The sequence below is a fragment of the Tachysurus vachellii genome, chromosome 23, assembly GCF_030014155.1.
Source record: "Tachysurus vachellii isolate PV-2020 chromosome 23, HZAU_Pvac_v1, whole genome shotgun sequence".
Lineage (NCBI taxonomy): Eukaryota > Metazoa > Chordata > Actinopteri > Siluriformes > Bagridae > Tachysurus > Tachysurus vachellii.
In genome coordinates, this window is record NC_083482.1 from 1055838 (window position 1) to 1080837 (window position 25000).

The 25000-nt window shown below is 43.1% G+C and overlaps 1 protein-coding gene across 1 annotated transcript in view; it reads left to right on the forward strand.

The window, feature by feature from the left end:
- cntnap5b (contactin associated protein family member 5b) overlaps window positions 1–22429 on the forward strand; it is a 43152-nt gene extending 20723 nt beyond the window's left edge. Inside the window, exons 6-24 of the mRNA XM_060858838.1 lie at window positions 1202–1386; window positions 1792–1935; window positions 3134–3422; window positions 3509–3652; window positions 5233–5404; window positions 9206–9312; window positions 9572–9691; window positions 9812–10012; window positions 10229–10385; window positions 10781–10908; window positions 11523–11693; window positions 12245–12463; window positions 12925–13164; window positions 14435–14659; window positions 15765–15898; window positions 16174–16261; window positions 16426–16632; window positions 17593–17667; window positions 17877–22429. Of these exons, the coding sequence (XP_060714821.1) occupies window positions 1202–1386; window positions 1792–1935; window positions 3134–3422; window positions 3509–3652; window positions 5233–5404; window positions 9206–9312; window positions 9572–9691; window positions 9812–10012; window positions 10229–10385; window positions 10781–10908; window positions 11523–11693; window positions 12245–12463; window positions 12925–13164; window positions 14435–14659; window positions 15765–15898; window positions 16174–16261; window positions 16426–16632; window positions 17593–17667; window positions 17877–18034 (3164 nt within the window). The 3' untranslated portion in view covers window positions 18035–22429. The remainder of the gene's footprint in view (window positions 1–1201; window positions 1387–1791; window positions 1936–3133; window positions 3423–3508; window positions 3653–5232; window positions 5405–9205; window positions 9313–9571; window positions 9692–9811; window positions 10013–10228; window positions 10386–10780; window positions 10909–11522; window positions 11694–12244; window positions 12464–12924; window positions 13165–14434; window positions 14660–15764; window positions 15899–16173; window positions 16262–16425; window positions 16633–17592; window positions 17668–17876) is intronic.
- The last annotated feature ends 2571 nt before the right edge of the window (window positions 22430–25000 follow it).

Consider the following 25000-nt stretch of genomic DNA (forward strand, 5'->3'; position numbering starts at 1 on the left):
GCAGATCTGAACACAAAGTTATGTCATAGTCTGACTCTCCAGCACGGTGTGAGGGTGGTGTGTGTGTGTGTGTGTGTGTGTGTGTGTGTGTGTGTGTGTGTGTGCGGCGAGTGTAGAGGACTGTGTTTTAGAGGTTGGTGATGTAGTGGGGCACAAAAATCTTCTGCCCTCTGTTCTCAAGCAAAAAAATGATTGAATACTGTTGAATGGCCCTCCTTTTATTACAGACAAAGTAACTGGTAAAGAGTCGAGTCTGTACGCGCGAATGGTCTCCCCATTAAGAAAACCCCCCCTTGGTTGTAAATCTCCACTGGTCAAACACCTGGTGTCTTTTTGAAGAGTGGTTTTTATGATTCTTAAAGAAGGTGTTGAAGAATTAAATGCTGTTTGTAATGTTTTTAAATTCAATATCGATGGGTTTAATTACAACATATTTGTTTCTTCTTATGCCGATATGAAATGTTTTAAATGTGGTAAAACTGGGCATCTGTTCGGGTCTGTGCTGAGAGACAGAGTGTCCCCGGTGTTTCTGAGCGACAGAGCAATGGTGAGTGAGCACCAAGACCAGCCTGCAGCTCAGAAGCCCACTGTAGCTGAAGCAGCACCAGAGAAGCCCCTCGTAGCTGAACCGGCCACGTTGAAGAAGTGTACTTGGGTTTAATGATGATATTAAACCAGAGTGGAGACACTGTACAAACCAGCGTTAACCTCCAATGGAGGATTTTACACTGTATTATCGCTGTGAACACGACTGTTGAATGTTGCACACGACTGTCCTTTCTGTTCACAGAGACAAACTGATTCTTGTATCATGCTTTTATTCACAGCTCCAGGTTACAGACTTTATTTTTTTACGGAGCATTTTAAGGTCTTTTAATGTTGATTTTACTTTTCAGGGTTTTATTCTTGGTTATAAACGTCAGGAGAAACAGGTTCACGTGCCAATTTTATCTTTGGCTAAGAATTCGGAATGCTCTGTGCTCTGTGGGAAACTTTGTGTTGCACCAGAACTAAACTAAATTAACTATGAAAAAATGTTTTAACTTAATAAATACATATTAAAATATTTAAATAAATTAATTTACTGAGTCACCCTGATTTTTTTGTATATAATGTGATTTGTGTAAATAAAAGGGTGTAAAAAGTAAAAAAAAAAACCAACAACTTTCTCTCTCTCTCTCACTCTTTCTCTTCTTTGTAGACGATGCTGAGGCCCACCCCCGTAGTGCTCAGGTCTCCATGTCTCTGGGGAGTCTCCTGGATGATCAGCACTGGCACTCGGTCCAGATCGAACGTTTCAACAAACAGATCAACTTCACCGTGGACCGAATAACACGGCACCTTCGCTCAGGGGGAACAGCGGACTCACTGGAGGTCGACTATGAAGTGAGCATTCAATTTATTGAATTTTTATTGAGGGGATTTTCTGATTCAGTCCACAAATGATTCCTCTCATTGAAACTGGAACCTCTGAACGTTACTCTGACCTCATTTCTGTGCACGTAATAAAAAAAAACTAGTTAACAAGTAACTAACAAGTAAGAACTAACTTCCTCTTACAGCTTCATTCCAGCAAAAGCCTGAACTCAAAGCTTTAGAGGTCATGTTGTCAGTTCACATGGAGCATGAAGTTATATATCAGTGTAATTAAACCTAGGCTAAAGTGGCGTAGTCAGGAATTTAGGGGCGGAGCTAGCTTCATTTCAACATTAATGAATTTCAGTGTAAACTCTTCTGACTTTCTGAAGCTCTTTGTGTCCGTTCTGTACGTATCTTCTTGGTTTCACAAAGCTCAGTATCGGCGGCGTTCCTCTGCCCGGAAAACCAGGAACGTTCCTGCGCAAGAACTTCCACGGCTGTATGGAGAACCTCTACTACAACGGCGTGAACATCATTGACCTGGCCAAGCGCAAGAAACCACAGATCTACAGTGTGGTGAGTGAAATTTCTCACTTCTGTGGGTTGGAGTGGAATTCTCAGCAGGAGGATAAAGCTTTCAGGCTGTAGATCCATTAATTCTTACCATGCACAGTCTCTGGTCTACTAGTGGTGTCTGATCAGAGCTGCCTTTAATCTGACGTGTCAGTGATCAGAAGTCAGAGTGTCCTGTTGGACTTGACTGAGACGGAGACATGAGAGCACTGGATTACGAAGAGCTGTGAGGAATGAACGAGTCTCTCAGGGGTTTTTAAACTGCAATTAGCGAAAGGAAATGAAGCATCAGGCCGTAGCCGAGAGAGAGAGAGAGAGAGAGAGAGAGAGAGAGAGAGAGAGGGAGAGAGAGAGAGCAGAGAGAGCGAGCGAGAGCAGAGAGATAGAGAGAAAGACAGAGACAGGCAGAGAGAGAGAGGGAGAGGGAGAGGGAGAAAGACAGGAAGAGACAGAGAGCAGAGATAGGGAGGGAGAGAGGGAGAGAGCAGAGAGATAGAGAGAGGGAGAGGGAGAAAGACAGGGAGAGAGAGAGCAGAGAGAGAGAGAGAAAGAAAGAGACAGGCAGAGAGAGAGCGGGAGAGAGGGGGAGAGAGAGAGAGAGAGAAAGAGAGAGAGAATTGACAGATCCTACAAAAATATTTCTGAATGATTATTAAACCCTTCGAGGAGAAGCTGGGCTTTATGTCATTTCTCTAAGCTGCTGAATTAGAAAAAGAAAAAGCGAGTCTTTATCAATCCCTTGTACACTTACTCCGCTTCACTTCACCTTCATTCAGGAAAACCAGTCAGCGTTTGGTTTCCAGTTTCCAGTGAAAGCAGCTAACATCTTGACCAGCCAATGATGTTGATTCTGAGCAAAAATCTAAGCAGAGGACCGGAGGTGTACAAACTTTTGCACCGGCATCAGATGTACACTTCAGTGATGATCTTTAAAACACACAGTTTTGATTACAGCATAAGGATCATGTGTGACACAGTGTGTGCTATCGATGTACATGCTTTGATTTTCTTTATTTTATACTTAGAGTGTACAAACTTTCGCACACAACTATACTTGAACTATAGACTTGTACACAGTCTATATCAAGTCATGTACAGTTTCTTGTGTGTGTACGTGTGTGCACATGTGTGTGTGTGTGTGTGTGTACGTGTATGCATGTCTGTGCACATGTGTGTGTGTGTGTGTGTGTGTGTGTTTCAGGGTAATGTGAGCTTTTCCTGCTCAGATCCTCCATCAGTCTCAGCCATGTTCCTCAGCTCTCGCAGCAGCTTCCTACAGATTCCGTTGGATTTATCGCTGATGATGGAGACAGAGAACGTGGAGACTCTCAGGTGGAGCGCCAGGTTCCAGTTCCGTACATGGAACAGAGAGGCCATGCTCATGTGGATCGGCCTGCAAGGGGCAGAGACGCTTCTGTTGCTGCTAAGCGACACACAGCTGAGGCTCATACACCAGCGATCAGCGCTACAGAGCTCCGAGATCACTGTCGGTCAGCCGAGTGTGTGTGTATTTGGGTGGTGGGTGGGCGGATGGGTGAAGTTTTAGCATTAGCATGCTAACCGTGTGCTCCTGCAGGCCACGGTCTGAGTGATGGACTCTGGCACTCAGTCTCAGTGAAGCTGAACGGACTTCAGGCTTCTGTCTCTGTGGACAGCGATTCTCCATCCAGCATGATGCTCGGACATCTCACACAACCCCAGAACACTGTAGTCATCGGAGGTGAGGGCGGGTGCACTAATGCTAGTAATAACGCTAATGCTAACACACAAGTTGCTATGAAATGTAATAATATTACATAAGAGTAAGAAGTCATGAGGTAATGCTAGCAGGGTGACTTGCTAAATCAGCTCAGAGTTTGTTCTGGTGATCCAGCAGCTGTAAGGTTCTACAGATGTGAAAACATATGCAGGCTAGGGTTAGCGTTATGGAGCAGGGTTAGCGTTATGGAGCAGGGTTAGCGTTATGGAGCAGGGTTAGCGTTATGGAGCAGGGTTAGCGTAATGGAGCAGGGTTAGCGTTATGGAGCAGGGTTAGCGTTATGGAGCAGGGTTAGCGTTATGGAGCAGGTTTAGCGTTATGGAGCAGGTTTAGCGTTATGGAGCAGGGTTAGCGTTATGGAGCAGGGTTAGCGTTATGGAGCAGGTTTAGCGTTATGGAGCAGGTTTAGCGTTATGGAGCAGGTTTAGCGTTATGGAGCAGGGTTAGCGTTATGGAGCAGGGTTAGCGTTATGGAGCAGGGTTAGCGTTATGGAGCAGGTTTAGCGTTATGGAGCAGGTTTAGCGTTATGGAGCAGGTTTAGCGTTATGGAGCAGGTTTAGCGTATCTGTTTTATTGTTTCATTTGTATTTGTAAAGAAATAGAACCCACTGCTCTGCTTTCTCTTCTATAACCAGTTTTCAGCATCAGAGTTAGCACATGCTTCCTCTGAGACACATGAAGCTGCTACTTCCTTCACACCGCTGTGTGCTTATCGCTTATCACTAACTACCTCCTGCTTGAAAAATCTATGATTTTAGCTAAATAAGGAGAAATAAAATGCCGTGCATCTTCGACTGTATGCTGAAGTCATGCAAGCAGAGCTGTAAAAGAGTGTGTGTGTGTGTGTGTGTGTGTGTGTGTTAGAGATAGCTTGTGTGTATTTGTATCACTTTCAGTGTTTATTGCTTAATCAGTGGAAGAGCAGATGGTGTTCTACAGGGTCACAGCTTTGCAGCACCACGACAGGGAAATGAAAAGCGCCTTTTTATGGCGTTGGGTTACAGAGCGACCGTGCGGCCGAGTTGCAGATGAATGTTGCTGTGAGAAATGTCACGTTCTGACCTGACAGTGATCAGGACATATGAATCATCTGAGCTTCTGCTGCTGCTCACTGGATCCTATTGATGATATGATGAAACGATTGTTCTGATAATCGTACAATTAACACGGTTTGAAATGTTTTTTTTTTGTAACTGTGTTAATTGTACGATTATCAGAACAATCGTCCCTGAGAGAAGAAAATATTTATTTTCATTATTAACACATGACCTCATTTTGATGTTTATTCTTTAAAACTCCGTGTTTTAACATCACAGAACGTCGTTGTGAGAGAACACTCGAGCCACAGGCCTGAAAGATTTCAGATTCCCAACCTGTAAAAATGGCCGATCAACCAATCAGCATGTAACATTCTGCTATTAACAGATGTCCTGGAAGCTCTGCCCCTTTTTTGACTTACATTAGTCATGCTTCTGGTTTGAAACTTGAAAGAAAACAGCAGAAATCAGCTGAATGTTCCTCATGTTATGTGTCTCCACAGGATGTCCAACATCATCAGCCAATCAGGGCTGCCGGAACCCCACTCTGGCCTATCAGGGCTGCATGCGCTCCATCGTGCTTAACAACCACCCGCTCGACCTGTACAGTGTGCAGAAAGGCCTTCTGGGTAACTACAGTGAGCTCCAAATCGACATCTGTGACATACGAGACAGGTAATGTTTGAATCAGACATCTGACCAGTGAACTAGCATTAATTTAAACACCTTAAACTTGAATTGGCGTTAATTTAAACACCTTAAACTTGAATTGGCGTTAATTTAAACACCTTAAACTTGAACTAGCATTAATTTAAACACCTTAAACTTGAATTGGCGTTAATTTAAACACCTTAAACTTGAACTAGCATTAATTTAAACACCTTAAACTTGAATGAACATTAATTTAAACACCTTAAACTTGCATAAATTTAAACACCTTAAACTTGAACGAACATTAATTTAAACACCTTAAACTTGAACTAGCATTAATTTAAAAAGCTTAAACAAAAACTATTGTTAATTTAAAGGCCTTAAACATGAAGTATCGTTAATTTAAATAGATTAAACAAGAAATAATGCTAATTTAAATGACAAACATAAACTAGTGTTAATTTAAACAGCTTAAACATAAACTAGTGTTAATTTAAACAGCTTAAACATAAACTACCGTTAATTTAAATAGATTAAACATGAACTAGCGTTAATTTAAAGGCCTTAATCATGAATTAGCTTTAATTTAAACAGATTAAACAAGAACTAGTGCTAATTTAAACATCTTCAAACTAATGCTAATTTAAATAATTTAAACATAAACTAGTGTTAATTTAAACATCTTAAACATAAACTAGAGTTAATATAAATGCCTTAAACATGATCTAGTCTTAATTTAAATGCCGTAATCATGAATAAGTGTTAATTTAATCACTGTAAACATGAAATAGTGCTAATTTAAACAACATTTAATGTTTACATCAAAAGTATCATTATAGTGAACAAATTAAATGTGAAATATAATCACACTTTACACCTTAAACATATTGTGAGAAGAGACGTATGGAGGGATTCTTCCTTCATGAATCTGTAACTCACGCTAATCTGCCGTGTCATTCTGAAGGAGCCTGAGTCACGCATACTAAACAGAGAAATAGCCGAGTGTGTGTGTGTGTGTGTGTGTGTGTGTACAGAAGTGTGAGGTTCTTAGCAGTGGCTGTAGCTTTCATGCCTCTGAGAGAGTGGAGTAGATTATTAGGCAGCGAGAAGCAGATTACAGACATTGTTCAGAGAAATAACACCTCACTAAGTGCTACTTAACTAGTGTGTGTGTGTGTGTGTGTGTGTGTGTGTGTGTGTGTTTGTCTCATGCAGCATACAGCAGTGAACTGATTTGAAAGGCTGTAGACGATCCCTCCGCGAGGGACAGAGGGAGGGGGAGAGTCAAAAATACAGAGAGAAAAGAGAAAAGCTTGAGAAACAGAGGAAACTGGAGGGGAAAAAAGCAAAAGATAGAAATGAAAAGATAGCTAGAGAGTGGAAGATGTTAGTGTGTGTTTTTGTATGATTGTTATAACAATAGTGTGTGTGAGCTTTTTTGCTATAATTCTCGTTTGGTATTTCTGAAGGATAGTTGTTAAATGTGTTCTAAATTCAAGGACAGAGATGGTGTGGAGATGGAGGCCACTATAAGGGAATATTTCACCATCCGCACTAGATACTTGGGCATAAGTTCAGACTCTGCAGCAGGAGGATTTTATTAATATAATTTGACAAGGTCATAAAGTCACACATGCCCCGAGGTTCAGGAAAGTTGATCCTAAAATAACAATTCATCACCCAAAACAGTGGCAGGAGCCTCATACAGGGCAACATGGCCGCCGTGCCAGCCGAGGTTTGCCCCTCTGCCAAGGAGGAGAATTAGCCTGAGTGATAAACGAGCGGCGCTGGCCAGAGCGGCCCACAGAGACCATACTGACAGAATTTACTCTCTCCGTCTCTGCCTCCATCTCTCGCACTCTCTCCTGAATTTTATTTCAGTTTTCAACATTTTTTCTCTGTCTCTTTCTCTCTCCTTCATTCTCAGTCCCGCTGCTTCTCTATTTGTCTTTCTACTCCCTCCCTCCTGACTGTCATCCTCTAAACTCAGACAAAAATGTTTCTGAGAATTTACACCAAAAAGGTCCTCTCTTTAACTAGCATCACAGTAAGCTAACACACACTAGCATTATAATAAACACACTAACATACACAAGCATTACAGTAAACATGCTAACACACACTAGCATTATCATGAACACACTAACACACACCAGTATTACAGTAAACATGCTAACACGCTAGCATTATAATGAACACACTAATACACACCAGTATTACAGTAAACATGCAAACACACACTAGCATTATAAACACACTAACACACACTAGCATTAGCATGAACACACTAACACACACTAGCATTATCATGAACACACTAACACATACAAGCATTACAGTAAACATGCTAACACACACTAGCATTAGCATGAACACACTAACACACACCACTATTACAGTAAACATGCTAACACACACTAGCATTAGCATGAACACACTAACACACCAGTATTACAGTAAACATGCTAACACACACTAGCATTAGCATGAACACACTAAAACACACCAGTATTACATTAAACATGCTAACACACACTAGCGTTAGCATGAACACACTAACACACACCAGTATTACAGTAAACATGCTAACACACACTAGCATCGCATTCAAAACATTCATTCTACATCACCATTTTATTTTTTATATATATATATATATTAATTACTTAATTATTCTTGGCTTTAAGAGTTAGCATAGACTAACTGTGTTTTGTTTGCAAGCAGGACATATGAAAGATTATTTAAGGAAGTAAAATAAATATTTAATGAAGCTGGAATGATAAATGAATGTTTGGATCATTCATGCAACTCGAGCTACTTAGATTTTTGTCTCCAGTGGATATATTACCTACTGCCATCAAAGGCCATTGATTACAGAATGGAACTTCCTTCCACTTCCTCCTGTGAATTATTGATGTAAAGCTAGCTCAGCTTAGCCTAGCACAAGGTAGCTTAGCCTTGCTTCTTTGTCTTGCCCAGCTGGAGTGTTTTGGCTCGATCAGGTGGATCAATGGGATCTTGGCTAACAACCAGAGGACTCAGTTACCTCAAATACTTGTGTTTGTGTGTGTGTGTGTGTGTGTATGTGTGTGTCTGTGTGAAGCTTAGGCTTTCCACTGATATTTAGCCTTCAAAGGTATTTATTGATTTATCAAAGGGAATGTTTTTGCAATATTGAAAGGTTCTTGCAGTGAAGATAAAGGTCACTCTTATAATTGTAATCATAAACCTAATGCAGTCTGTGATCAAGACTTAAGGTGTAAAGAGCTGTGGGGATCTGAGGGGAAAGGTCAAATACAGACTGAATAGTTCTTAACCAGGTGAGGGGACTCACCTGCCTGGACCAGGGTCACACAGACACAACTACTGCGTACCCATTCAAGGATCAGCAACATGGAGTCCACATTGTGTAGGATCAAGAGTTAAGGCCAGTTACAGACTGAACCTTGATGATGGGGTAAATCTTGGTTGGCACATTGGCAATATTGCTCCTCTACCCTCAGAGGTAGAATCTGACCTACACTTGAGTTCTCACAGGAGTCGGAGTTCCAGTAGAATGTTGCTCACTTGGAGTTCCAGAGGACTTTGGGCCACAAGTCAGTCCGATTTAAGGCTTAATGATTTGGTAAAAAGAGTAACAGTTCTGTCAACTGATTACCATATAATGAGATCTGTCACCCTGAGCAGTGGTCATATGTTCCTGGTAAACCCATATCTTGGCCAAGGAAGGAGGTCTGAATAAGTCTTCAGCTAAAACTCAGATGTCCTCCATTCTGTAATGTGGTGAGTTTTTTTTTACACATTACTGATGTATGTTTGCTGCAGGTGTTTGCCCAGTTACTGTGAGCACGGTGGTGAATGTTCTCAGTCCTGGAGCTCCTTCAGCTGTGACTGCTCTGGTACAGGATACACTGGAGCAACCTGCCACAACTGTGAGTCACAGTAACACACACTACGACACACACACTAACACACGCTGTTCCGGATTGTGTTTTCCAAACCCAGACATTTGTGTCACAAAGTTATTAAACTGATGTAAAGGAAACTACTGCAGTGAGATTCTCTCAGATGTCTGTCAGTGTAGCTTACTTACTTTTCTGTTTATAAATGTCCAGGGGCTAAACCTGTGCTAGTCGTTATCTGATACCTCACACAGCTGTGATCAGATCTTCCTTATGTTTTCCATTTCAGCCATCTTTGAAGTGTCTTGTGAAGCACACAGATTGGCAGGAAGCTCCTCCGGATTTTTCTCCATCGACCCGGATGGCAGTGGGCCACTCGCACACACGGTTGTTTACTGCAACATGAGTGGTGAATGCAGAAGCTCACACACACAAACACACACACCCACATCCACACACACACACACACACACACAAATATATCCTTTATGGTTTGAGCAAGAGTGACTGAGTGTTTTTGTGTGTCCAGAGGAGAAGGTGTGGATGGTAATTGGTCACAACAACTCCATGCCGGTGAATGTTCAGGGTTCGAATTTTCAGAAGCCCCATGTCATGAAGTTGAACTACAGCGCATCATTGCAGCAACTTACAACCCTTTTACACAGAGCGCAGCACTGCCAACAGGAAGTGATGTATCAATGCAGAAAGTCCCGCCTTTTCAACACCTGGGGTAAGAGTTCTGAGTTGTCTCAGGGGTTAAATAATCATTTTCACTATGGGAACTAGAACTATCTAGAACAACTATATACTGCACAATAGAACAACAAAGGGAGCATGAGGAACCACACTAGACTACCACTAGAACCAAGACACTGGGATTCTGGGATATTGTGATATGGAAATGCAACCAGTTTACTGAAATTGCTGGTGTGCTCTTTTTCCTTAGATGGCACTCCATTATCGTGGTGGAAGGACAGAGCCGGAGTAAAGCGGACATACTGGGCTGGGTTACTGCCCGGAGTTCAGCAGTGTTCCTGCAGTTTGGCTGAAAACTGCATTGATATGAACCACTTCTGCAACTGCGACGCAGACCGGAGCTCGTGGTGCGACACCTGAGCTACAGTACACTTACATTCAGCAGAACACAGCTAGCCAGCTAATTGATAGCATCTGGCTGGCATGTTACACATACTAAGGTCACATTACTTCAGCTAGATAATAATACATTTCTCAGAGTTTCAGCCCTCTGTGTGTCTGCAATAATTACATGAGAAAAGACATTATAAAAAATCCAGATTTAGAAAGAACTGAATTTCATCTGCATAAGACGCCATGTAGGAATCCTGCCACCTCCCACAAGCTTGTCTTTTAATACCGGTCTTCGCTACAAATGAATAAAACCTTATGAATGATCAGTCCTCATGAATATTCTGATTTGACAGCACTTCTGTTTTTGAAGATGAGATTTAAAGAGTTCTCAGGCATGTGTTGTGTTCAGGGAGAACGATACGGGTTTGCTGTCCTATAAGGAGCATCTTCCCGTCACGGAGATGGTGGTGGGAGACACGAACCGAAGCGGCTCGGAAGCTGTTTACAGAGTCGGACCTCTGCAGTGCCGTGGAGACAGTAAGACACTTATGAAACATTCATTCATTCATTCATTTTCTACCATTTAGCCAAACTTCTCGGGTCACGGGGAGCCTGTGCCTATCTCAGGCGTCATCGGGCATCAAGGCAGGATACACCCTGGACGGAGTGCCAACCCATCACAGGGCACACACACACACACTCTCATACTATGGACAATTTTCCAGAGATGCCAGTCAACCTACCATGCATGTCTTTGGACCGGGGGAGGAAACCGGAGTACCCGGAGGAAACCCCCGAGGCACAGGGAGAACATGCAAACTCCACACACATAAGGCGGAGGTGGGAATCGAACCCCCAACCCTGGAGGTGTGAGGCTAACGTGCTAACCACTAAGCCACCGTGTCCCCTTTCTTTATGGAACAGAAAAATGAAATACATACAAAATGAAGCTACAGTAATTTCTTCTAATCAATATTATGTGTTCCAGAATGTTCCAGAACTGTACTGATAAATGAACTCTAAACATTTTATATACTGCTCTGTAGCTTTAGGGTTTAAATATATATCATGAGGGTATGCTAACGCTAATCTGTGATGTCGCTGCTGTATGCTAACACCGAAGTCGCTAACCCTCTGCGCTTATTTCTCAGGGTTTCTGTGGAACGCCGTGTCCTTCTATCAGGAGTCCTCATCTCTGCACTTCCCCACGCTGCAGGCTGAGCTCAGCCTTGATATCTCCTTCTACTTCAAGACCACGTCGCCCTCTGGAGTATTCCTGGAGAACGTAGGGGTCCGAGACTTTATCCGTGTGGAGCTGAGCGGTGAGGCGTGCTCCTAAACATGAATAAAAGGGTTATTAGCGTCTTGCTGTACAGTGATTTATCCTCCACGTCAGATCTTTTTACTGCTTCACAATCCAACACATAGATATTTCATCTTCCTGACAGAGCGACTGTTTCCACAGCACCATGAGTGTCATTAATAATGCTGTGCACGACTGCTGGCTAATGCTAGATAGTCAGCTGATAACTTGTTGATGAATGATAGGAACAGTTGGATGCCAGATCTCCTGGAATGGTGCAATTTTCCAGAACATTCTCCTCAATTCATTTTGTTCATAACATTCCATGTGGCCTTTCAATACATTAGAATTCTGTCTTAAGTATTGCTTTTTGAGTTTGAGATATTTGTAAGAAGTTTGTAGCTGGCTTCATAGATCAAACTTCCAGTTCCATGGTCTGGACATTCCTCCTTGGATGTTCCATTCGTTGTTGGAAGATGGAGATGCTTCATGTTTATTAGTGAATTGTGGAAATAACACGTGTCCTTTTCTGATTCTCTTTGATCACAACTTCTGGCCCCGCCTCCTCAGCGGCATCTACGGTAACGTTTTCGTTGGATGTGGGAAACGGTCCCCTGGTCCTGACTGTCAAGTCCCACGTCCCTCTGAACGACAAGCAGTGGCACCACATACGAGCCGAACGGAACGTAAAGGAGGCATCGTTGCAGGTGGATCAGCTTCCTCTGCGCTTCCTGGAAGCTCCGCCAGATGGCCACGCCCACCTGCAGCTCAACGGACAGCTTTTTATCGGTAGGACACTCCCCTTTTATGTATAATATGTTGACAATTCTGGAGCACAATTTCAGTTCATGCGCCACGCCTCCTCTGTTGTCTTATTTTTATTTACCAATTGACCACGCCCATTGTCAGATTAACTTAAATAACTTTAAATTAAATGATGATTATTAGAATGTCTATTTAACACTCTCATCTCTTTCCTTGCGGTCACTGTGTTTATATTTTTTCTCTAATTGTTTTTATTTAAAGCAGCATTTCACTGAAATCTCTCATTAGTATGTGTATAGTTGCACATCCCCCTGGCCACGCCCACATTCAGCTAAACACAACAGATGTTCATCTTTGCTGTAAAACCTGCAGTAAATCTTTGCTTTGCTGGATTGTTTGGATCGCATTCACACTGTAGCTTCTGCCATGGTCAGTGTGAAGCAGGCTGAGAGCCTTATTCTAACCTGCACCTTACGCCCCTGCAGGTGGAACCGCCTCCAGGCAGAAGGGATTTCTGGGATGCATCAGAGCGTTATCTATAAACGGGATGACCCTCGACCTGGAGGAACGTGCCAAAATGACCCCGGGGGTGAGTGCGGGGTGTCCGGGGTACTGCAGCAGCCAGAATCGTCTGTGCCACAACCGAGGACGCTGCGTGGAGAGGAACAGTGGCTACGTGTGTGACTGCACACACTCTGCGTATGGAGGACCGCTGTGTCAGACCGGTGTGTCAACCAACACTTTCACATCACCTCCAGAACGTCTCTTATTCATCATCTCCATCCAGACTAATCCCAAACAACTTCCTCTGCACTAAATATGCTCTCTACATAGTGAGGAACACAACAGAAGTCCCTGTCTAGTGCACTACAGAACACCATTTCAGACACAGGGTTATTTAGAATGCAGTGAGACGAGGACGAGGACTTCCATAGTGTTTAAAGTAGCTATAAACGGATAAAAAGTGCATGTTGATCTATAAAACAAACCTTAAAAAGGTCATTTTATGGAAATCGCTGAGGCAAAGAAGGAATAAGATGTTAAGGAGAACGATTAATAACCCTTTAGGGTGATGTGACAAAAGTATTGGCACCTTGCTAGTGTACTGTATGACTGACTTTCATGTCTGGTGTAGTGTCACGTGATCTGAGACGTGATGTACGCCGTATCCAGTGAGAATGAAAATACTTGACACTTCCACGTCTCCTAGAACAGATAATAAATGAGAGATAAAGAGCTGCGACAGAGAGACACCGTTTCTCTCAGGTGTCTCGTCTCCTTTCTCTCTCTCACGCTGTATTTTTATCCATATGATTATTCACATAACGCCGACTGTGTGACAGGAGACTTTAAGTGGGCTGTAAAAGTGCGATAAAAGCACCGGAGGAGAAACAATGAGGAAATGACTGCCCTGTTATTTCTCTCTCTCTCTCTCGCTCACATCTTCCTCCCTAATGAGGTGCCTGTTATCGTTATCTTCTCTAACTGGTGAGTTTCCTTCAGGAGGTTGTGGCCTGACTCGTCCTGACTCCAGAGTTTTCCTGCTGCTATCAGAGCAGATTCCGGGATTCCGGGTGTCCGGTCGCTCCACCAGTCAAACCTTTTGAATTATTTCTCCTCTTCGTTCCTTTCTTCCTCTTGAGGCCCCTAATCTATTACTTCATTTTTTTTACGCTTTCTCCAGATATAATGAGTGAACAAACTAAGCCATGTGAGACAAAACTTGACCCAGACTAAGAATAATTTAGCATACATTCAGACCTGTGTCTCTCTGGCTTTTTTCACCCTTTTAGCAGGCTGACAGCAGGAATGAATTGTAGAATTGAACCACTATCCCATTTAGTGGCTCATAAAAAGGTCTAATCTGAGTACTTATATTTATTAGTTATTTTTTATTTGATCTATATTATAAATACTAACAGTTTTTAGTTCAGTTCTCATGTGTTATGTCAGTTTTCTCTCCAGTTCGGTGATGTTTGTTTCTTCTGTCTCTAGAAGTTTCTGTGTCTTTCGAGAGTGGCACATCAGTGACCTACACGTTTCAGGAGCCGTTCTCTGTGATGCGGAACTCCAGCCGTCAGACATCATCCATCTTTGCTCAGAGCAGCAAGTCTCGGGAAATTGTTTCCTTCCGCTTCCTCACCAGCGAATCTCCTGCCATGCTGATGACTGTCACCACGTACCAGCTGCAGTACCTGGCCATAATTCTGGCTCATAACGGTACACACGCTAAAATGTTACTTAGCAGCAGGCTAACATGCTGAAGTCTTTATTATTTATATTTACTCTATTTATTTACATCTTTAAATCCCTTAGCGGAGGAGCTAGCTGTGAAATTCTTAGTTAATTTTTTTACTTGGTTTGTTGATATTTTTTATAGTTCAGCAGTTAGCAGTTAGCTCGTGTACATTTCTGTGTCTCTGTGTTTCTGTCTCTGTGTCTCTGTGTTTCTGTGTTTCTGTGTTTCTGTCTCTGTGTTTCTGTCTCTGTGTTTCTGTCTCTGTGACTGTGTTTCTGTGTCTCTGTGTTTCTGTCGCTGTGTTTCTGTGTTTCTGTCTCTGTGTCTCTGTGTTTCTGTCTCTGTGTTTCTGTCTCTGTGTCTCTGTGTTTCTGTCTCTGTGTCTCTGTGTTTCTGTCTCTGTGTTTCTGTCTCTGTGTCTCTGTGTTTCTGTGTTTCTGTGTTTCTGTCTCTGTGTTTCTGTCTCTGTGTTTCTGTCTCTGTGACTGTGTTTCTGTGTCTCTGTGTTTCTGTCGCTGTGTTTCTGTGTTTCTGTCTCTGTGTCTCTGTGTTTCTGTCTCTGTGTTTCTGTCTCTGTGTCTCTGTGTTTCTGTCTCTGTGTCTCTGTGTTTCTGTCTCTGTGTCTCTGTGTTTCTGTCTCTGTGTCTCTGTGTTTCTGTCTCTGTGTCTCTGTGTTTCTGTCTCTGTGTTTCTGTCTCTGTGACTTTGTGTCTGTCTCCGTGCTTCTGTCTCTGTGGTTCTGTGTCTCTGTGTTTCTGTGTCTGTGTTTCTGTCTCTGTGTTTCTGTCTCTGTGTCTCTGTGTTTCTGTCTCTGTGTCTCTGTGTTTCTGTCTCTGTGACTGTGTTTCTGTCTCTGTGACTGTGTTTCTGTGTCTCTGTGTCTCTGTGTTTCCGTGTTTCTGTCTCTGTGACTGTGTTTCTGTGTCTCTGTGTTTCTGTCGCTGTGTTTCTGTCTCTGTGACTGTGTTTCTGTCTCTGTGACTGTGTTTCTGTGTCTCTGTGTTTCTGTCGCTGTGTTTCTGTCTCTGTGTTTCCGTGTTTCTGTCTCTGTGACTGTGTTGCTATGTTTTCTGCCTGATTTATCAGGGAGTTTACAGATTTGGTTTAAACTGAAGCAGGAGAAGGAGCCAGATGTGTTTACAGCTTCACATCACAGTCTCGCTAATGGGCAACTGCACCGTGTTCAGCTGCACCGAGAGGGCAGGGACATGTACGTCCAGGTACCAACACAGCATCTCTTCTCAGCTGTTATTAACTCCCACTAATGCTTATGAACACTTATTACCACTCAGTAGTGCTTACTAACACATAACACACATTAACACGTATTAACACTCACTAACGCTTATCAATGCTCATTAAGATTCATTACTGCTGATAAACATTCAGTAACACTTATTCCTATTCATGAACACATATTTGCACTTATTAACAATCACTAACATATATTACTACTTATTAACACTTCATCGTTTCTCCTCCTGTCTCTGCTCAGGTGGATAAGGATATGAGTCAGAAGTTCAGCCTCTCCACAGACCGAGAGTTAAACATGATTCGCTCTCTGACACTCGGCAGAGTCACCAGTAGGTTTTTTATTTATTGATGTTTTTAATCTTCACTCAGCTCGAAGGCTTCCAGTAAAAGCTCTTGATTTCATTTAACATTAATCTGTAGAAATTACACAGCCAGGTCATGTGAGTCTTGTAATTAATTTAAGCTGAGATGTTTGCGTGTCTGTGGGCCTCAGGGCGTGAGGTGGACCTGGACGAGGAGGTGCTGCAGGCAGGATCGAGAGGTTTTATTGGCTGCCTCTCGTCTGTGCAGTTCAATCACCTTGCTCCTTTAAAAGCAGCCATTCTGAATCGAGGAAGCTCATTGGTCAGCGTGCTCGGGAATCTGGTGGAGTCCAACTGTGGAGAGCTGGCTGATAGATCCCTCTCACGTTCACTGTCAGGTAACAGCTCTATGTCAAATACCAGGTTGGGTGGGAGTTAGTGTGCCCTCAGTGGGCAGGGTTTATTATGAGCAGTTCAGTGGGCGGTGCTGAGTGCGAGCAGTTCAGTGGGCGGGTCGTAATGTGAGCTCAGTGGGCGGGTCTTAGTGTGAGCTCAGTGGGCGGGTTTTAGTGTGAGGTCAGTGGGCAGGTCTTAGTGTGAGCTCAGTGAACGGTTTTTAGTGTGAGCTCAGTGGGCGGGTTTTAGTGTGAGCTCAGTGGGCGGGTCTTAGTGTGAGCTCAGTGGGCGGGTCTTAGTGTGAGCTCAGTGGGTGGGTTTTAGTGTGAGCTCAGTGGGCGGGTCTTAGTGTGAGCTCAGTGGGTGGGTTTTAGTGTGAGTTCAGTGGGCTGGCCTTAGTGTGAGCTCAGTGGGCGGGTTTTAGTGTGAGGTCAGTGGGCGGGTCTTAGTGTGAGCTCAGTGAACGGTTTTTAGTGTGAGCTCAGTGGGCGGGTTTTAGTGTGAGCTCAGTGGGCGGGTCTTAGTGTGAGCTCAGTGGGCGGGTCTTAGTGTGAGCTCAGTGGGTGGGTTTTAGTGTGAGCTCAGTGGGCGGGTTTTAGTGTGAGCTCAGTGGGCGGGTTTTAGTGTGAGCTCAGTGGGCGGGTTTTAGTGTGAACTCAGTGGGCGGGTCTTAGTGTGAGCTCAGTGGGCGGGTTTTAGTGTGAGCTCAGTGGGCGGGTCTTAGTGTGAGCTCAGTGGGCGGGTCTTAGTGTGAGCTCAGTGGGCGGGTCTTAGTGTGAGCTCAGTGGGTCTTACTGTTTATCTGTAACACATTCATCCTAATAAGCAGAGTCTATCGTTTATGCAAGTATATGAGACCAGTGCTTGCGTGGGTGTGGCATAAACTCCATATATGGGAATGTGGGTGTGCTTTGAGAAACATTAGCTCAGTAGTTTCAGTTGCTTTCTTCTTCTCCTCTCAGACCACACAGATGGAGAGAAGCGAGGGAAAGAGCGTCTCAAAAACTTGGAGACAAGCGACACGGCCGTGATCGGAGGTACTGTACACACCAAGCCACTCTGTCTAATGCTCTGTCTTACATTTTATCCTGGTTTTTTCTCTATTTGTCTTATCTTCTCTCTCTCTCTCTCTCTCTCTCCCCCTCTCTCTCTCTCTCTCTCTCTCTCTCTCCCCCCCTCTCTCTCTCTCTCTCTCTCTCTCCCCCCCTCTCTCTCTCCCCCTCTCTCTTGCTGTGTGTGTGTGTAGGTTTGATAGCAGCGCTGCTGCTAGTCGTGCTGTGCGTTGTGGCAGTAATGATGCGTTTCCTGTTGCGTTTTCGACGCGAGAGTTCCCGTCAGCCTAAAGAGAAGGACCTGCGGGCTCAGCCGGAGCTCAGGGACAGCAGGAAAGAGTATTTCATATGACCCCTAAACAACCCCTTTGGCCGAGTGACCCTAAATCACCCACGCCATTAGGGAGGACAGCAGGAGAGCCTCTAGTGCCCTCGATCCTCGTTCCCTTCCTCCATTAGCTCAAGCTTGTTTTGTTCCCTTGATAAGCTCGACAGTGTGGACTGGAACAGGACTGAGCAGCGGAGAACAAAGCCAGCATTTCAAGGGAGAAAATAATACTTTATGTATTATTATTATTTTTATTATTATTTATGACCTTTGGCCTCATGAACCCCTTGCTGAGTTTAGAGAGGAGAGTAGGAACTGTCAGGACACAGATAATGCTCTCGATGCTTGTTTCCTTCCTCTCTTCCATTCCTGCTAGGGCTAATCGAGTGGAATGGAACACAGACAAGCCGATGGAGAACAAAGCTGATGTATGAAGGGAAGACAGGAGTGCATTATATGACCTTTGACCTTTAAGCCTAATACTGGACTCCACAGCAGGGATTGGGACACAGCCAAGTAGACCACATAGAGTGAAACAGTACTCCATGTGACCTCCACACACACACACACACACACACACACACACACACACACACACAGTGTGGGGCTGCAGGGGTAATGAGTTGACATCGCATCCCTTCGCAGGGACAGCACTAATGGGACTCACACTTCCTGTATCCACTTGAGCAGGTTTGATAGAGTGTTATCCAATCAACACCCCACCCCACCCCACCTCACCCACCCACACCCACACCCACACACACACACTCACTCATTCTGAATGCAGAGTGAACAGCAGAACTGTTCTCATCCACACAGCTCAGATTAATGTTTTGTGTGGAATCGAGACTGTTATTAATAACCTGACTGCTCGAGTTAGTAAGAAAAGTAATCAGAGTATTAATGTATATATTAATGAGAGGATTAATCAGTTTTATGAGAGTATTATAAAAGTATTTTGAGAGTATTAATGAGAGTATTAATTAAAGTATTTAGAGAGTTTTATTATAGTATCAGAGTGAATCAGTTGAAAGTGGACACGTCTCTTCTTGTAAAAACGTCCAGAAGAGAAGGAAGCTGATTGGTTGAGACGTCACATCGCATTCCCATCACGTCATCCAGTCCTCACAAGTCACATGACCACGTTACCGTCCCTCAGTGGTGCTGTGAGACGTGTAAGATGGTTTATAGACTCTTTATCATGGTTCTGATTTCCTACTAAAATCTCTTAAGGATTATTTTTTGTCTCACCGGTTAGTGATGACTGTTGGAAGTCACACAACAGACACATGACACAGAACATCAGCATCAGCATGATGAGAGTCAAGTGGAAGGAAAGTGAAAGCTGTGAGCAGTTGATCATCCTGCTGCTTGATCTGTTTGCTCTGGAGCTCTGCTTCATTACACCTGAAGTTTCTTCTCCAGTGTGAGATGATTCAGCTGGTCTGAGAGCAGATTTATCACCTGTGTGACGTCCCACACTGATGTTTTACTGAACATCAATCACAGCTGCAGCTTCATCACTGACAACCTCCACTGTTCACTGCTGCTGTGACCTTTAACATGTAGCACTTTGTCACCAAGCATCATGTTTATTTATTAAAGAATTTAATGTCCCGTTTCAGTTGCTGTTCTTACTCCATAAAGAAGCGTAAACTCTGACCCTGACACTGGAGACTCCTTCACCACATCATACACACACATCATACACACACTTACTGAATCAACTGCTGTACATGTCCGGGTGAATCAGAACAAGCGCATTAATGTAATCCTGCGCTAAATTTAGTCAGCAGCTTCTAACCAATCAGGACCTAGAGCTGAAGAGCTAAAGCTGTAGATGAAATTAGAGAAGAGTCTCCTGACGTAGCTGGATGGACCAGTGTGTCTGAGTGTGGATCAGAGCAGCATCTCATCTCTTCCTCTATGTTCTCTCACCGTGTCCACACTGAGACCTGTCTCTTCCTCTATGTTCTCTCACCATGTCCACACTGAGACCTGTCTCTTCCTCTCTGTTCTCTCACCGTGTCTGTCACATTGCAGAAAGGCGGTCGTGTCAGATGTGTATCCAGATGTGATCTATGCAGATGTCAGCGTGTGACAGCACGGAAATGACAAACCTGCTCTCCAAACTCCTGGAGATCAAAAGCGCTGTCTGATTGAACGCCACATCCGTCTCCACATGGATAAACATCAGACATTTCTGATTTCAGACCAGCAGCTTTTTTTCCCGTAGCTTCTGGGCTGAAGACGTGCATCACATCACGATGGTTTATAAAACAGAAACATGATATAAACGTTGTCTGAGTGTGTCGGACAGCAGCGCTGTTAGGAGTTAACACTTCAGATATAAAGGATACAGTCAGAGTTTATCAGTCTGAGAGATCTTTGTGTGTCAGGTCTTTTATCACGATTTATCACTTAGTGGATCAGTGAAAAACAGGAAACGGATTTTTTTGCAAAACTGCACAACGGATGAAGCGAAGGTTCGGACTTCACTACGTTAGCGATGTTTTATGTGCTTCTGTGGGACGTCTGATGCTTCACATATTTGTGTGCAGCTTAAAAATCCCAAATAATTATGATCACCTTTAAAAAATCAGCGCAGGGGTGCCAATAATTTTTCTCTCATTATAAAAACCTGGATTCCATGATGACTCAAAGCACACGCCCCCATTCATACACACCCCGCCCACTTTCTCCTTGCAGTCTGTTACTGCATGGCCTCATTTGCATCCTGGAACCTGATTGGTTCTTTCAATTGATGATGTAATAAGACTCTTCTGTGTTCGGCGCAGTGACGGTTAGTCAAACTGTTGTTGTATGGCCTCATTTACATACCGGAACTGTCATCATGACAGATGATGTAATATACTGCTTCTGGGACATGATTGGCTGCAACCATGTTTGTGCGAATGAAATAACATGGAGACAAGGTTTTAATCAGATTTTTAAATAAATTATATGTAAATTAGGCCCTGCGATGGGTTGGCACTCCGTCCAGGGTGTATCCTGCCTTGATGCCCGATGATGCCTGAGATAGGCACAGGCTCCCCGTGACCCGAGGTAGTTCGGATAAGCGGTAGAAAATGAATGAATGAATATGTAAATTAGTTTTGACGCGGTAAATTGATTGGTGCTAGTGAATTTCTCAGACCAGTGGAGATTTTAAAACCAGAACGTATACTCCATTTATTTCTGTCTGTGATTAGTTTCCCTTTTATTTATCAATTTGAAATTTGAAAAAAAGCCAAACAGGCCACACCCACTAGCTAGCAGCATTAGCAGTTTGACGCTGTGAAATGAAGACAGGTGGCAACAAAGACAAAATTGTTCATGACTAATAATGGTGAAGTGTTAACCACACCCCCAACTGCAGGAATCAGGAATGAGTTTCTCAAACATCAGAGACCACAGATTGCCTTTATGGCCTTTTTACCCCTGGTCACTTCATGTGTTTTCTCTGATCCGATAGCTGTCTGATTTGTTAAAACTGATCCATTTACATTAGACCACATAAATGCGTCTCGGCGAATCGGATATTGATCCGATCTTTCTAGTCCCGCCCAAAATGCAAATATATTTTACCTCATTTCCGGGGTAATTGAAACGGATCACACTTTGGTGTGTGCGGTTTTCAGAACGCGATCGAAAAGAAGACATAAAAAACTGGTTACGACGGTTATGTTACAAAAAACAGCGTTTACTGTTTGCTGCGTTTTCGCTGGCGGCAGCAGCGCATTTTAAGACCCGACCAGACTAAAGTGACGTACTTCCGTTTGGGAGGAGTATAGCGCTGACGTATGTGGCTTGAACAAGCACATTCATTTACACCTGTCCAGTTTCATCTGAAACGCGTCCCAGACCACCTCCTGAAGTGGTTTGTACCGTCGGATTTATATCCGTCTCCAAAACTTTCAGAGGGCATTTAGACCTGGTCTTTTTACCATCGGATAGCTATCGGATCACAGAAAACACATGAAGTGACCAGGTGTAAAAAGCCCCTTAGATGTTAGTGTGAGCTTCATGTCAGACATTTTTCCTACATTCCTAGAAAATAAGAGTGTGTTGTGTTTTTTGGATATTTAAGCACTCTAAGAAGGGTTCTCTATGGGTTCTGCATTACCCAGTGCTACTGCAGCGTAAACTGAGCGGCTAGCTAAATATCTCACACCCAGACACTCAAGTCCTGACTGCTGAGACAAACAGCTACACCATGCTGCTGCTCTAAACATTGCAAGTTGCTAATCCTCTCACTCGGTTACGTTTAACCTTGTGATCGCGGCTCCATACGTGCTCTGTATGGCGCGTTTATAATTCGATATGGTGTTTATTTTCAGCCTGTTTTCTACGGCTAGAGCTGTATTGTACATACATGTAAATTTATTACCAATAAAATGAAACATTTTTACAAAGTCACCTGCTAATTTTGTGTCTCTTCAATTCATCGCAAAAAAGCCTAGCAATGGGATTAAGGCTAGCTGCAATGTGAGGGCTATAAATAGTGCTGTTAGATAGTAATAAGATATTTCCTCCTCACAGAGAATTTCAGTCCTAAATTCACAGCACACCTGGATTTGTTTCACCTGGTTTGCTCAAGTGTGAGGAAAATAACCGGCTTTAGCATAAAACTCATTGGGGAATTTAATAATTAGCTCCTCACAGATTTTCTGAATTAGCATAAACAGCAGTTTGGATACTTAGCAGACTGAGTGCTGCTAATGGCCATGAAAGTGTGAATTAGCAAAAAATAAACAGATAGTGGATTAAAACATGACTAATTTTAAACTCTATTCATTTCTAAAAGTAGTTTAAATAAAAGAAAATGCAAACAAACTTCAGCTGGACATTAGCATTGGCTGCTCTGTGTATTTATGTAGGAAAATAGTACAAAAAATGCTAGCAATGAAGAACAATTAGCTAATGTTAGAAATTAGTTTGTGAGATGATGAGGTCTTGCTGTCTTGTTGGCCACGTCCTCTGACCTACAGCACCAGAACCCTGCAGATCAGCCTGACTGGAAAGTGTGGAGCTGCTAGCATGTTGCAGGTCTGATCTTCATCATCAGTATCTCTCTCGTCTTCCTCTCTTTCTTTTCCTCTCTTATTCTTCCTCCTCTCCTGTTCCTCTCCTCTCTCTCTCTCTCTCTCTCTCTCTCTCTCTCTCTCTCTCTCTCTCTCTGCCCTCCTCTTCCTCTCCTCCTCTCTCTCTCTCTGCCCTCCTCTTCCTCTCCTCCTCTGTATATTTTTCGTTCTCTGAAGCGTCTGCAGCTGAGCGATGCGTCTGTCAGGAACATCAGCATGTTTCAGACAGCTTCTAGATCACAGGTTCTTTTGATTTGGCAGAAGTGTGATGGATTAATGCATAAAGCAGGATGAAAGGAATGAAGGTGTCGTGTTGCTTGGCCTCGTGTCTGTGTCTGTAACGTTTACTCTAAACTCTTTAACCTTTCTCCTCATCAGCTCAGTGAGGATGGATGTGAAGGATGCTGCTGGACACCGAGTCTGATCTTCTCTCCTCTCAGCTCTCTGTGCAGATAATAAACCTGTAATTTCTATACTGTATAAAAGCCAATACTTCATCCTTAGTAAATAACTGAGATTAGTGACTTTGGATTAAACAAACAAACAAACAAACAAACAAAAAAAGCACAAATCAAACAAGTAAATAAGAAATGAATAAATAAATGAATTTGCTTATTTCAATTCTAATTCTCAATAAGTTTCAATATTAGATATTTAATATTAAAATGTATATACACAATATAAAATAATCAACAAAAAAAAACGTATAAACAAAATTATTAGACATGATTTTGTTTAATGACACAAAGGGCATTGGGGTGCCAATACTTTTAGACTGATCCAGACCAGACCAAACCCAGGACTGTGAGTGACAACACTACAGGTGCCATTACTTTTAGACTGATCCAGGACTGAGGGTTATTCAGATGTTCTGGCAGCAGATTAGAAGTGAAGTTTGTTTCTGTCCTGTAGTTGAGCTCAGATCCTTTCTCCATCATGTGAAGCGCAGATGTTCTGAAGGCTTCGTCTCACACACAGAGTTGGAGTTTAGAGAAGGTCTTCTGTAATGAGGCCGTGTGAGGGGCGTCTCAGCGCTCATTCTCCTCACACCTGGACGTGTGTCAGTGATTTGTCCTTTCTGCTGAAATGCGCGAGCAGAAACAGGACGTGAGTCACGGCGCAGCGGCGGAACAGCAGATGGTGAACTTTCACTCGACTGAATCAGGGAAACTGGAGCGCTAATTAGCGTTAGTCAGCAGGCTGAAGAAGAAGATCTCAGGAGACAAAAACAATCTCCACTTCCTTTTTCTGCAGGAGACCACAGTGTGTGTCATATATCTAATGCTGGCCTTTAATTAATCAATTAATTTACTCATTCACTCTCATTCATCTTCTACCGCTTATCCGAACTACCTCGGGTCACGGTTAGCCTGTGCCTATCTCAGGCGTCATCGGGCATCAAGGCAGGATACACCCTGGACGGAGTATCAATTAATTTAATTTAATTTTATTAATTTAATTTAATTTAATTGTATTTAATTTTATTTTATTTTTTATTTAATTTTCTCTAAATCCATGCAGGTTTATATGGATGCACTCGCTCTAATGCCCTTATCGTTTCCATAGTAACAGCTCATCCACAGAGAAGTAAGCATCACGGGATTTTTTTGTCATCAATATCATCAACGATGGAACGTTTTCCAGGTAAAGTGTTCAGTTCTATAACATTACATTAGTACTAAAGTTACAAAGTTGATATTTAATAAATAAACTAAAACTGATGAGAAATTGCTGTGGTGTGTCGGAGGAACAAACACTTGGACACACACACACACACACACACACACACAGAGAGGATGGAGTAAGAGAGCAAGCATCCATCACTCCTAATGAGAACTTGGCTGAACGTGGCATGCAGCACAACTGGGACTTTGTCCCTCCACATCTGGACTGATCAGCAGTGTGG